The sequence below is a fragment of the Schistocerca americana genome, chromosome 2 (assembly GCF_021461395.2).
Source record: "Schistocerca americana isolate TAMUIC-IGC-003095 chromosome 2, iqSchAmer2.1, whole genome shotgun sequence".
In the NCBI taxonomy this organism is placed as follows: Eukaryota; Metazoa; Arthropoda; class Insecta; order Orthoptera; family Acrididae; genus Schistocerca; species Schistocerca americana.
The window spans coordinates 655,379,238-655,391,950 of record NC_060120.1 but is presented as its reverse complement, the minus strand read 5'-3'; the positions used below and the strand labels follow the sequence as shown (position 1 = coordinate 655,391,950).

Genomic DNA, 12,713 nt, shown 5'->3' with positions numbered 1-12,713 from the left:
CTTGGAGGAATCTTGGTGCAAACTAGTGCACAGCTAGGCATAATTCCACATTTGATGTGGAATGTAAATAGTGTGACATAGAAAGCTTAGACAGTTTCTCTGTAATGAGGCTACCAGCATGTGAGACATATCTAAATCTAGGAGTAACGTAAGAGCTGCAAATTATTGGTTATCACATTGACCAGATGACTGCAAGTGACACACTAGTCTACGTTAGCAGTGGAGTACATCACCACCAGTTGCAAATCACAGTACTAGAGAAGATGGAAGCAAATGGAGACATCTTACGAGCAAATCGCCTTCTTTGCTGTGTATCGTCCACCTGTTGGCCTGATTCGACAAGCTTTCATTATCTTATTGCTCTCACTCCTCATGAATGACTTCAGGAGGTAACAGGCGAGTTGTGGGGCCCTGGATTAGATTAGATTAGATTAGATTAATACTTGTTCCATAGATCATGAATACGACACTTCGTAATGATGTGGAACGTGTCAGGAACATACAAAGTAATCAGTCTTCTCCAGCATAGACAAATACAAGTCTGTATTATTATATTATATGTTCGGAATTGGGGCAGCCGCACAGGACACTCGTCAAAGCTGGGGCCCGGCAGCAGACACGTGGTGCCAAACGTTAGCCGGACGAGAGGGGTAGCCGCAGCGCATAGTCCAGCCGCGTGGCTAGGAATTCCGCTGTGAAGAGGACGGTGCTTTGTGTCGATGAAGGAGATGTCTATGCCGGGAGTGCCATAGATGGCGGACTTTGTGAAACCTTAATGGCAGACATTTCACAGTTCATATAGAAATTAATAGTAGCCACATGAATCATGATACCTCAAAAAGAAACATGTACATTACTATTATTTGCACGACGATTCTGATGGTGTAATCAGATTTTCAATATCTTTATTAGTTTAAAGTTTAGTATCTGACGGTAAATTATACAAGTAATACCTAGCAACGAATTTCCACAATTTAAACGCTTCATCCCATGTCGTCGATTGCCGTGTCTTTAGAAAGCTGTTAGTGTAAACCTAAATTGATATGAATTACAGGCATGTAACTTGAATAATACATAAGTTATTGGAGGTCAAAGTGGCCAATTACTATCGATCGCGTCAGGTCACAAGTACTCCACAATTACACGCAAAAACGGTAGCAGCATGCTTATAAATATATTTATCAATGTCTTTTTTATATCCAATATATACTATTCACGAAGAATTTACAAGCCAAGATGGCCGCCGAGTAAGTGACGCCAGAAACCATTCCCAGAAAGTTAAGTGATTTAGACAGGAATATAATTTAGTTTAACGCCGACAACAAATTAAATACGTGCATTAGTGTATCGTTTAGTCTTGCCATTAAAGGTTTGACTTTTCTTTGCGTATTTTTTCAGAAAACACGAAAAGATCGTAACTACGCGAAGTCGCGCTTAGGCTTAAATTTTGTAAACGTGTTTGTTTCTTGTTTCACGGTAATTTAACTAGTTTCTCGGTAACAAATAAGTAAACTACCGTAAATAGCGTATAACTTCATTGTTTTAATACAGATTTCAGAAAAACAGCGTAACTTTATATCAGAAACTTGCCTATATACATTTGTTTATAGGCCTAATTCTCGTAAGGTTTTTGGAGAATCAAAGTTAAAGTATCTCGTTTAATTGTCCTTTTTTTCATTCCATTGAGTGAAATATATAATAAATAGCGTATACTTTCATTGTTTTAATACAGATCTCAGAAAAACAGAGGAATTTTAAATCAGAAACTTGCTTATATACATTTGTGAATAGGTTTAATTCTTGTAACGTCTTTTTTGATTTTCGGTAATTTAATTGATTTATTCTAGCTAAAGTATTATTTTTGCCATGAGTGAGAAGTGCCTGACTTGCCATAGAATTGTTAGTTCCGGGGTTTGGTGTGATGGATGTAGTAGTTTTTTTCACTGAGGGGACTGCAGTGGTGTGGGTGTTGGGAAAGTGGATCTGGCTCATCAGTGGTTATGTAGGCTTTGCAGCAGAGATAGGAAGATAGTGGAACAGGAGGGGAAAATTGCTGCCCATCAGGCTGACCTAGATCAGGCTAGGGAAGATCTGGACAGGTTAAGGAGGGAGAAGGGCAAAGAGAGGTGGGAAGTGGCAACAGGTAGCAGAAGGAACAGGCCTAGAACTAAGTCTGACAGTTTTGTGGTGAATGTCAAAAATAAGTTTGACCTGTTGCTTCAGTTAGAAACTGATGAGCCTCAAGCAGAGGTAGGTGTAGACAGGACACAACAAACTTTCAATAGGAAATTGAAAAAGAATGTAGGAAAGTCATCAAAAAGGAAGAAAGTTTTGTTGTTAGGCAGTTCTCATGCCAGAGGTGTAGGCCAACTTCTGCAGGAGGAATTAGGACCAGTATACCAGGTCACAAATTTTTTCAAACCAAGTGCTAGTCTGGATCAGGTGACAGAGGATTTAGGTTCACTCTGTAAAGGATTTGCCTGCGAAGACACCGTGGTTACTGTGGGAGGGCCAGGGAACAGCATCGACAGAGATCCTGGGTACAGTATAGAGTGTGCCCTGGTAAAGATTGCGTCTGCATCGAGACACACCAATGTTGAATTTGTATCTGTCCTGAGACGCCATGACCGGCCTCATTTGAACTCTTCTGTTGGGAGAGTTAATTTGGAGTTGGAACAGCTGCTTGGGTCGGATGCGGGGGCTCATATTGGTGTGGTTCCTGTTGATTATCTCAGTAGGTGGGACTATACCAGGCACGGCCTACATCTCAACAGGAAAGGGAAGGGGAAACTGGCTGGGGTAATAGCAGGAAATTTAAGGGGGGGAGGCACTGCCATGAATGGTAAAATACCAGTGGTTACAGGTGTTGGAGCAGCACCTTTTTTAGGATAGGTAAGACAGAAAGATGTCAAGTTCTACGAGAGGTCAGGATTGAAACAAATCTTCAGTTTAGGAAAGAAATTAAACAGCACAATTCTAGCACATTTGATCACCAATCACAGCTATCAATTATAAATTTTCACCGATCACCAGAAATTTTATCTCCACCAAGTTGTATCTCAGTCCTAGGTAATTGCATAGATGAATTAAAGTCACCCAACCCAGTTGACATAATCTGCCTCTCTGAACACCATGTGACCACTGGTATAGGAACTAGGCCTAAGCACAATGAGAAACTCAGACAGGAGAGTACTGCAAATGTTAGAATAAGGAAAGGTTCTCATAAAAGTATAATTAAAAATAATGTAAGTATATTTCATCAAAATATTGGGAGTTTAAAGAATAAAGTAGATGAGCTTCTGGTTTGTTTAGAAGATTTAGAAGCTGAGAATGAAATAGATATACTATGCCTGTCTGAGCATCACATTGTTACTGATATGGATAAGGTAAATGTAAGTGGATATAAGCTCTCTGCACATGTAATGAGAGAAAATATGGAGAAAGGAGGAGTTGCCATATATGTCAAAAGTTATCATTGTGCAAAAAGTATAGAAACAAAAAAGTTTTGTGTAGAGAAACATATAGAAGCATGTGCCTGTGAGCTTAAATTAAATAAAGGCACATTTATAATTGTAACTGTATATAGGTCCCCATCAGGAAATTTTCATCTATTTCTGAAAAATTTGGACTCCTTGTTGTGCTATCTGTCAGACAGGGGGAAGCAAATTATTATTTGTGGGGACTTCAATGTAGATTCTCTGAAAGAGGGTAATAGGAAAAATGACCTTGAAGTATTACTCGGTTCTTTCAATTTGACACTCGTTATTGATTTTCCTACTCGGGGGGTAAAGGATAGCAGCTCACTGATAGATAACTTCTTTATAGACCAAGATAAGTTTAACCAGATAAATGCTCAGCCTGTTGAGAATGGTCTTTCTGATCATGGTGCACAGCTAGTATTGTGGCATGAGTGGGACAGTGCACAAATGGCTTAATTCGTACCTAACTGGAAGAGTGCAGAAAGTTGAAATAAGTAGTTCTCGTAACATGCAAAGATCAGCACATTCCTCAAACTGGGGAACTATCAAGAATGGGGTTCCACAAGGGTCAGTCTTGGGTCCTTTGTTGTTCTTATTATATATTAATGACTTGCCATTCTATATTCATGAAGAGGCGAAGTTAGTTCTCTTTGCTGATGATACAAGTATAGTAATCACACCTGACAAACAAGAATTAACTGATGAAATTGTCAATACTGTCTTTCAGAAAATTACTAAGTGGTTCCTTGTAAACGGACTCTCACTGAATTTTGATAAGACACAGTACATACAGTTCCGTACAGGGAATGGTATGACGCCATTAATAAATATAGACCTTAATCAGAAGCATATAGCTAAGGTAGAATATTCCAAATTTTTAGTTGTGTCCATTGATGAGAGATTAAATTGGAAGAAACACATTGATGATCTGCTGAAACGTTTGAGTTCAGCTACTTATGCAATAAGGGTCATTGCAAATTTTGGTGATAAACATCTTAGTAAATTAGCTTACTACGCCTATTTTCACTCATTGCTTTCATATGGCATCATATTTTGGGGTAATTCATCACTGAGGAATAAAGTATTTATTGAACAAAATCGTGTAATCAGAATAATAGCTGGAGTCCACCCAAGATCATCCTGCAGACATTTATTTAAGGATCTAGGGATATTCACAGTAGCTTCTCAGTATATATACTCTCTTATGAAATTTGTTATTAACAACTAAACCCAATTCAAAAGTAATAGCAGTGTGCATAACTACAATACTAGGAGAAAGGATGATCATCACTATTCAAGATTAAATCTAACTTTGGCACAGAACGGGGTGAATTATACTGGCACTAATGTCTTTGGTCACTTACCAAATAGTATCAAAAGTCTGACAGATAACCAACAAGTATTTAAGAAGAAATTAAAAGAATTTCTGAATGACAACTCCTTCTACTCCATAGAGGAATTTTTAGATATAAATTAAGAAAAAAAAGAAAAAAAATATTTAAAAAAAAATAAAAAATAAATAAAAACAAAAAACACAAAAAAATAAAGTTGTTATATTAACTTAAGTATGTTGTTAAATTAACCTAATTATGTCATGTATTAGAAAATTCGACTCGTTCCACATCATTAGGAAATATCGTATTCATGATCCATGGAACTAGTATTAATCTAATCTAATCTAATCTAAATTGGATAAATATTTGCTGTGTTTTAGAAAGCACAGAGACATTAGGCTACTGGCTTACCTTTTGTTGCTATTCCTTTGATATATGTTTATTTAATTTGTTTATGTATTTAATAATGTGTGTTACAGCGTGTTTATGGTTCCACTGTAGGAATATTTAATTAATTTCAAGATATTTAAATGTAAATCCAGTATTTCGTATGTGCTTAAATATGTTTGTGAGTGTACGTTGGATTGGAGACATGGAGGGAGCACTCTAGCCAATCACAGCGCTCGTTGATGGTGAGATCGTATGGAAGTGGGGGAGGAGGATCTTTTCGAGAGAGGAGTGTGGCGAGAGATAGAAATACTTTGGAGTGCGGACTTGTGAACTTGTGAGATTTCCGAGGTTTCTACAGTGACGACGTAGTGTGCATTTAGAAGCGAATATCTTGCAAGCTATGTTGCTGTTCATAACTAATTACATGCAGTAGGAATCTATTGTTTCCCTGTTATTCAGCTTATATTTTATTTAACTGCTGGACCATCGACACCAATAGGTGTTTTGCAGAAATACACCGCATTCTCAAAAGTACTTCTACTCTCATACTCATTATTTAAAGTTGTTAAGATAGTCCCTGCGGATTTTAATTAATTTTGCTCTTTCATTTATAAAGGTATGTGTTACTTTCATAATTCGTAATTGCCGAATGATAGAAACCTTCGACCATTCGATTCGTGTGTGTATTCTTATCGTATACTGTAGACTCAGCAGTATTTGGCCTGTAATGTGGCAACTACGTATCCCAGGCCCTAGACAATGAAACCAACCAAAACTTTTAATATTTCAACTCTGAGCCTGAGGGTACATGGTTGAGGGCCACCATCTTTTCATTCATTTTGCCGACCGGTGTGGCCGTGCTTTTCTAGGCGCTTCAGTCTGGAACCGTGTGACCGCTATGGTCGCAGGTTCGAATCCTGCCTCGGGCATGGATGTGTGTGATGTCCTTAGGTCAGTTAGGTTTAATTAGTTCTAAGTCCTAGGTGACTGATGACCTCAGAAGTTAAGTTGCATAGTGTTCAGAGCCATTTGAACCATTTAATTTCATTCATTTTCTTTTTGAAAGCCCGCAAGTTGCAGCAATTTTAATGCAAAACATTGAGATTCTACTCCAGAAATACTAATGCTAGAGGCTGTCACCTTCTCTGCATTGTGTAGCAGTACAATGCAATAACACTGAGGCCTTGTGACCATCTTACCAGTAAACAGTGGTGGCAGCCCCTTACTGAAGACATCAAGCAAGTTAGGTTCAACTTGTTGAAGACATCAAGGAAGTTGGGCTCAACTTGCTTGATATCTTCATTAAGGAGCTATCACACTAAGTATATGCAATAATGTGGAATTCCTTCTTTCTGATTGCCTGCCATTGAGTACCAACATTGGTTTGATCCCAAACCACAATCATGCATCCACACCAACATGCAGAGGCAGTAAAAATATCCTCTTCTTTTAATGACATCAAATTTGCAATTGATATAGAAATTATTTATTCCACAGTTGCAATTTTGGCATTAAGACCACTTTCAAATGGTATTGCTAAAGCTAAAAGAATGCAAAGATGAGGCGCAGAGTGTATATACAGAACAGTACAAGCACATCGTGTAGACTGTAGTACATTACAAGAATGGTGAAAATATTACATCATTTACATTTTGCTTCAGAACATGTTTGACTTTAAAATCCTCTGCATGTCATCGTCAAAAATATGCCTTTCCACTGTAGAAATACAGTTACTTCAAACGAATGCAAAGCTATGTACATCGGGAAATGATGTAAATTTGATGAAATGTTACCAATGTTAACATCCTTCTCATAAATCTCTAACAAATCAACGTTTTAACACACTGCTTACATTTGCACTAGCGCCACTGGCGCGAAAATACATTCATAAGTCAGACTGTCTGTGCACTAATTAGAGACAGTACATTCCAGTAATAACAGTTGTATGCTTCATATCAAAGTATATTTTTACTTCTGTTGACAACATACAGCTTTCTAGGTGATGGTGCAGTCGTAAGGTGCAAGGGGAAAGTGTGGCGGCAGCACCGTCCAACGCACGAAGGACTGAACTACGGCACTGCCGACACAAGTAGGGGCAGCTGTACCGTTATGCAGAATTTCGGCAACGGTGCGTCGCACACCGGACCGCAGGGGAACAAAGCTGCGACCAGTTCGAGCTAGTCGACGCGACGCGACACACGTCTCCCCAGTTCTTCCGCCGCGGACCACGTGCGTCGAGTCAACGTGACTCCGCCGTAAATGCGTACGCGCGGTCGTAAACGCAGTCGCCGTTAAATTGTCTTTCGCTTCTTCGCGGACGTTACGGCACCTCCGGTCGCGCCAGGAGCAGAACATTCTGTGACGCGGCCTTTTGTCTCGCTCGGTCCACGCGGTCGCGCCACGGCTCGTCACTGGAGTGTACACCCTCCGGGATCGGTGACCGGGCCGTGCCGCCAGTGCAACGCGCCTATATAGACGGACATTAACGAAGTATATTATTTGTCATTTATTGTAACGGCAGGAAAAATAAATGTGTCCTGTCCAGAAACCGCTTTAGTTGTTTATTGCCACAAAGCCTCTCCCATGAGCATAGCCGCGCTCCTTGCTCGCACCCAAACGCCAGCTGCGACCGGACCTAGGCGCACCCGGCTGCAATATGATATCGAAGCGTCTGTTTGTTGCGGAAGGGGGGCAGGCGTGAGGTACCTCGTCGACACGGGTTCGGACCTCTCGATATTCCCCCGTTCTATGTTACGAGACCGCAGGCTGGCCGAGGCACTCTGCCTTACAGCGGCGAACAACTCCACTATTAAAACTTACGGCACACACAGCCGCAATATAGATCTAGGCCTACGGCGCACGTTCTCGTGGACTTTTACCGTGGCCGACGTCAATGAGCCGATCCTGGACGCAGACTTTCTCGGCCACTACGGGCTACTAGCCGACATCGCAAACGGCCAGCTCATCGACGCCACAACTAATTTAAAGATAGCGGGACAGCGCCGGCAGGCTGCATACTACAGCGTTAAACCCGTGAAGTGCCCCGGACCGTACGCTGACATTCTGGAACAGTTGCCCAACCTCACCCGCCCAGCCGGTGCACCGAGAGACATCAAACATTCGACGGTGCGCCACATAATAACCACACCCGGACCCCCCACATCGTGTCGCCCACGTCGACTCGCGCCGGACAGACTCGCAGCAGCAAAGGCAGAGTTCGAGGCCATGCTGCGGCAAGGCATCGTGCGACCATCGAGCAGCCCATGGTCATCGGCGTTGCATTTAGTGCCCAAAAAAGACAATTCGTGGCGCCCGTGTGGGGACTATCGCGCCCTTAATTCGCGAACGGTGCCGGACCGATACCCAGTCCCACACCTTCAAGACTTCAGCTACGCCTTGGCGGGCTGCGCGGTGTTCAGCAAGATTGACTGCGCAAAGGCGTACACCCAAATTCCAGTGGCGCCCGAAGACATCGAAAAAACAGCCATCGTAACGCCCTTTGGGCTTTTCGAAAGCCTGTTTATGACTTTCGGTCTTCGGAATGCTGCCCAGACTTGGCAGCGGTTCCTGGACGGCGTCTTGCGAGGCTTGCCATTTTGCTTCGCGTACCTCGACGACATCTTGGTGTATTCCAAGTCGCCCGATCTCCACCGCCGCCACTTAACGACCGTTTTTCAGCGCCTGAGTGAAGCCGACATCGTCATTAACCCCGCTAAATGCGAGTTTGGCGTGACGGAAATTGAGTTCCTCGGCCATTTAATTACGCCCACCGGATCGACACCGCTACCGGAGAAAGTGAAGGCAATACAGAACATGTCGCGTCCGCAGACGCACGGAGAATTACGACGTTACCTCGGCATGTTGAACTTTTATCGACGACACCTGCCCAACGCCGCAGCCGTGCAAGAGCCGCTGACTAAGGCGTTACAAGGTCCTACCTCAAAAGGAAGGACCCTCGTGAATTGGACAGACGCAATGGAGCAGAGCTTCACGGACTCAAAAAGGAGTCTCGTGGAAGCGACGCTGCTCGCGCACCCGGTACATGACGCGGACTTAGCTATAGTCGTGGACGCCAGCCAGGCCGCCATCGGCGCGGCGTTACAACAGCGCGTCGGCGGGAGTTGGCAGCCTCTCGGTTTTTTCTCTAAAAAGCTTTCCGATCCGCAACGTGCTTGGAGCGCTTATGACCGAGAGTTGCTTGCGGTGTACGCGGCGGTGAAATACTTCCGACCGTCCATAGAAGCCCGACAGTTCATCATTTTCACCGATCACAAACCCATTACCCACGCGTTCGAGAACAACCACACTAAGTGTTCACCGCGCCAACTCCAGCAGTTAGAGTACGTGTCGCAATCCACGACTGACATTCGACACATTTCGGGGATATACAATATCGTCGCCGATTGTTCGTCCCGAGCGTGTGCCGTTATTTCACCCCCTGTGAACTTTGAGGACGTGGCCCAAGTACAGGAGAGTGACGAAGAACTGCACCGCTTCCGTCACGACACTTCCAGCGGCCTGCAACTGGAGCTGGTGCCTGTCCCCGGCTCCGCACGGAAGATTTGGTGTGACACCTCAACCGGCACGCACCGACCGTTCCTCCCGGAGAAATTCCGACGCAGTGCCTTCGACCGTGCCCACGGACTGTCACACCCCGGCACCAACACTACTGTGACGCTCGTGGCTGCGCGTTTCGTCTGGCCCGGGCTTCAGAAGGACTGTCGCGAATGGGCGCGCACTTGCACCGCATGTCAGCGCGCCAAAGTCGGGAGGCACACCCACGCACCCGTGGGCACCTTCCCGGACGCGACACGCCGATTTGCGCACGTCCACGTGGACCTCGTCGGCCCGCTTCCTCTCTCACAAGGCAAGCGGTACCTCCTAACTATGGTGGACCGCTTCACTCGCTGGCCGGAAGCAACCCCCGTCGCGGACGTCACAGCCGAGACCGTCGCCACCGCATTCGTCGACACCTGGGTGGCACGCTTCGGATGTCCCAGTCACGTGACAACTGATCGCGGCCGCCAGTTTGACTGCGCGTTGTTCACGCACGTCGCCAGACTGTGTGGCACCCGGTTACACAGGACAACCAGCTACCATCCGGCGTCGAATGGCATGGTCGAACGGTTCCACAGGACTCCCAAAGCCGCTCTAACCTGCCACGACACCTCATGGCCAGAGGCGCTCCCACTGGTGCTGCTCGGCCTGCGAGTCACGCCGAAGGAGGAGATCGGCGCGTCACCTGCCGACCTCGTTTACGGGCAATCCCTGACAATCCCGGGCGATTTTGTCGACGATGTAAGACTCCCACGCGACGCCGTGGCACCCACTCTGGCGGAACGTCTGCACAGTCACATGGCCGGCCTCCGAGCGCACGCACCGACGCGGCACGGCACCGGGAAGATATTCGTCCACGCCGACCTGCAGCGCTGCACGCACGTCATGTTGCGTACCGACGCAGTACAGCCACCTCTCCGACCGCCCTACAGTGGACCGCACCGCGTGATCGCCCGAGGAGACAAAACGCTGGTCCTCGAGTGCAACGGAAAGCCCGCGTCAAACCAGCCTACGTCTTGCCCGCTCCATCAGCCACGCATTTCTTCGACCGGGCAGAAGATCTGATCACGGACGACACGCCCTCTGCCAGCGGTCAGACGGAACCCGCACCCGTAGCCGCCGGTGACGCACAGCTGCAGCCTGCTGTCATCGCGACGCCACGTGCGCCTCCCACCACCACGCCCGGACCGCCCCACCACAGGCGCACCGGTCGCCCCCACCACAGCCGCCAGCGGACTACGTCACGCGCGCCGGCCGCCGCGTTCGATTCAAACGGCCGTGCTGCGTCGCCAGTGCGCCACGACACCCAAACCGGCAATCACGCGCCCGAGCCGCCAAACGCCGTCAGAATTCGGCGCCCACGAGCCGCCGTCCGCTGTAGAGACCCGACCTCCAGCTGCAAGTGCCTTCGGTCGGTAACTCCAGTCGAGCCCCGGACACCGTCTCCTGCGTTTGTCCCAGCTCCTGGACCCGCGTTCGCGTGTTTTGCCTCCGCCGCGTCGGGCGTTGAGGCCGGATCGGCACCCGCGCCAGCTTACCGCATTCGCTTCTCCGTCGAGCTCCGGACATCGCGCACCACACCGCCCGGCTTGTCCGTAGTATCTCCCGCACCCGCGTTCGAGTTCCGACGGCAACGCACTCGCGCAAGCGCCTTCGAGACGTCACCACCAATGACCTGCAACGCGCGCCTTCACGCGCATCGCTACTGACAGTCGCAGCCAGTGCCTGCTGGCGCTGTCACTAGCCGCCAGCGCGAGGACACGCCCACCGCACGCTCGCCGGCCCGGCGCGCTGACGGCACGGGCCGCCGCCCATCCGACGCCGACTGACCCCCACCAAAGCTGCCGCACTGCCATCACGCAGCGCGCGAACTTTAAACTCACGCGCGCCACCGAACGATCGCCGCGTTTTCGCAGCTACGGAGCTCCGCTCTCCAAGGGGGGATCTGTGTGGCAGCAGCACCGTCCAACGCACGAAGGACTGAACTACGGCACTGCCGACACAAGTAGGGGCAGCTGTACCGTTATGCAGAATTTCGGCAACGGTGCGTCGCACACCGGACCGCAGGGGAACAAAGCTGCGACCAGTTCGAGCTAGTCGACGCGACGCGACACACGTCTCCCCAGTTCTTCCGCCGCGGACCACGTGCGTCGAGTCAACGTGACTCCGCCGTAAATGCGTACGCGCGGTCGTAAACGCAGTCGCCGTTAAATTGTCTTTCGCTTCTTCGCGGACGTTACGGCGCCTCCGGTCGCGCCAGGAGCAGAACATTCTGTGACGCGGCCTTTTGTCTCGCTCGGTCCACGCGGTCGCGCCACGGCTCGTCACTGGAGTGTACACCCTCCGGGATCGGTGACCGGGCCGTGCCGCCAGTGCAACGCGCCTATATAGACGGACATTAACGAAGTATATTATTTGTCATTTATTGTAACGGCAGGAAAAATAAATGTGTCCTGTCCAGAAACCACTTTAGTTGTTTATTGCCACAAAGCCTCTCCCATGAGCATAGTGCATGGGCGCGGCGATAAATGCCGGTTCACTGCACATGAGGGACTGTAAGCGGAGATACAACACGTTCCCGCTACAAAAGAATAGGAAAATTTGTTTATAACAGAGTAGCATAAAAATACAAATGTGATCTGTTCAAAAACTATTACTTACAATCTTACAATAGCAACAGTCAATTAGCAATTACCAGTACTAAAAGTACCATTATTACTCATACTAAAATGAAATCTACATAATGCAAAAACAGAAGGGTCACCCGGGGTAGAGGTAGAGGCAACTCCTTTCAGTTTATTTTTGAAACACCTTCTCTGACGCTACTCTTCACCACAATATTTAGAATACACTTGAAGACAGTGCCCCTTAGCTCCTTTAGTTCTGTCTCCCATAGTGTGATATCTCATATGAAAAAGCACAGCAAATACCAAAGTGCTTAAAAGCTTTCGAT

At 47.0% G+C, this 12,713-nt stretch overlaps 1 protein-coding gene across 1 annotated transcript; it reads left to right on the top strand.

Annotated features, from left to right (window-relative positions):
* Positions 1-479: 479 nt before the first annotated feature.
* Positions 480-11,469, top strand: LOC124594288 (extensin-like). Its single transcript, XM_047132651.1, has 2 exons — positions 480-506; positions 10,507-11,469. Exons 1-2 carry the CDS (start codon positions 480-482, stop codon positions 11,467-11,469), a joined length of 990 nt encoding a protein of 329 aa, XP_046988607.1.
* The last annotated feature ends 1,244 nt before the right edge of the window (positions 11,470-12,713 follow it).

What these genes read in the sequence shown, in the direction of transcription:
- LOC124594288 (XM_047132651.1), top strand. Translation starts at nt 480, where the DNA reads ATGTGGAACGTGTCAGGAACATACAAA. An exon ending in ACGTGTCAGGAACATACAAA is followed by an intron (nt 507 to 10,506) that starts GTAATCAGTCTT and finishes CGACGATGTAAG; the next exon opens with ACTCCCACGCGACGCCGTGG.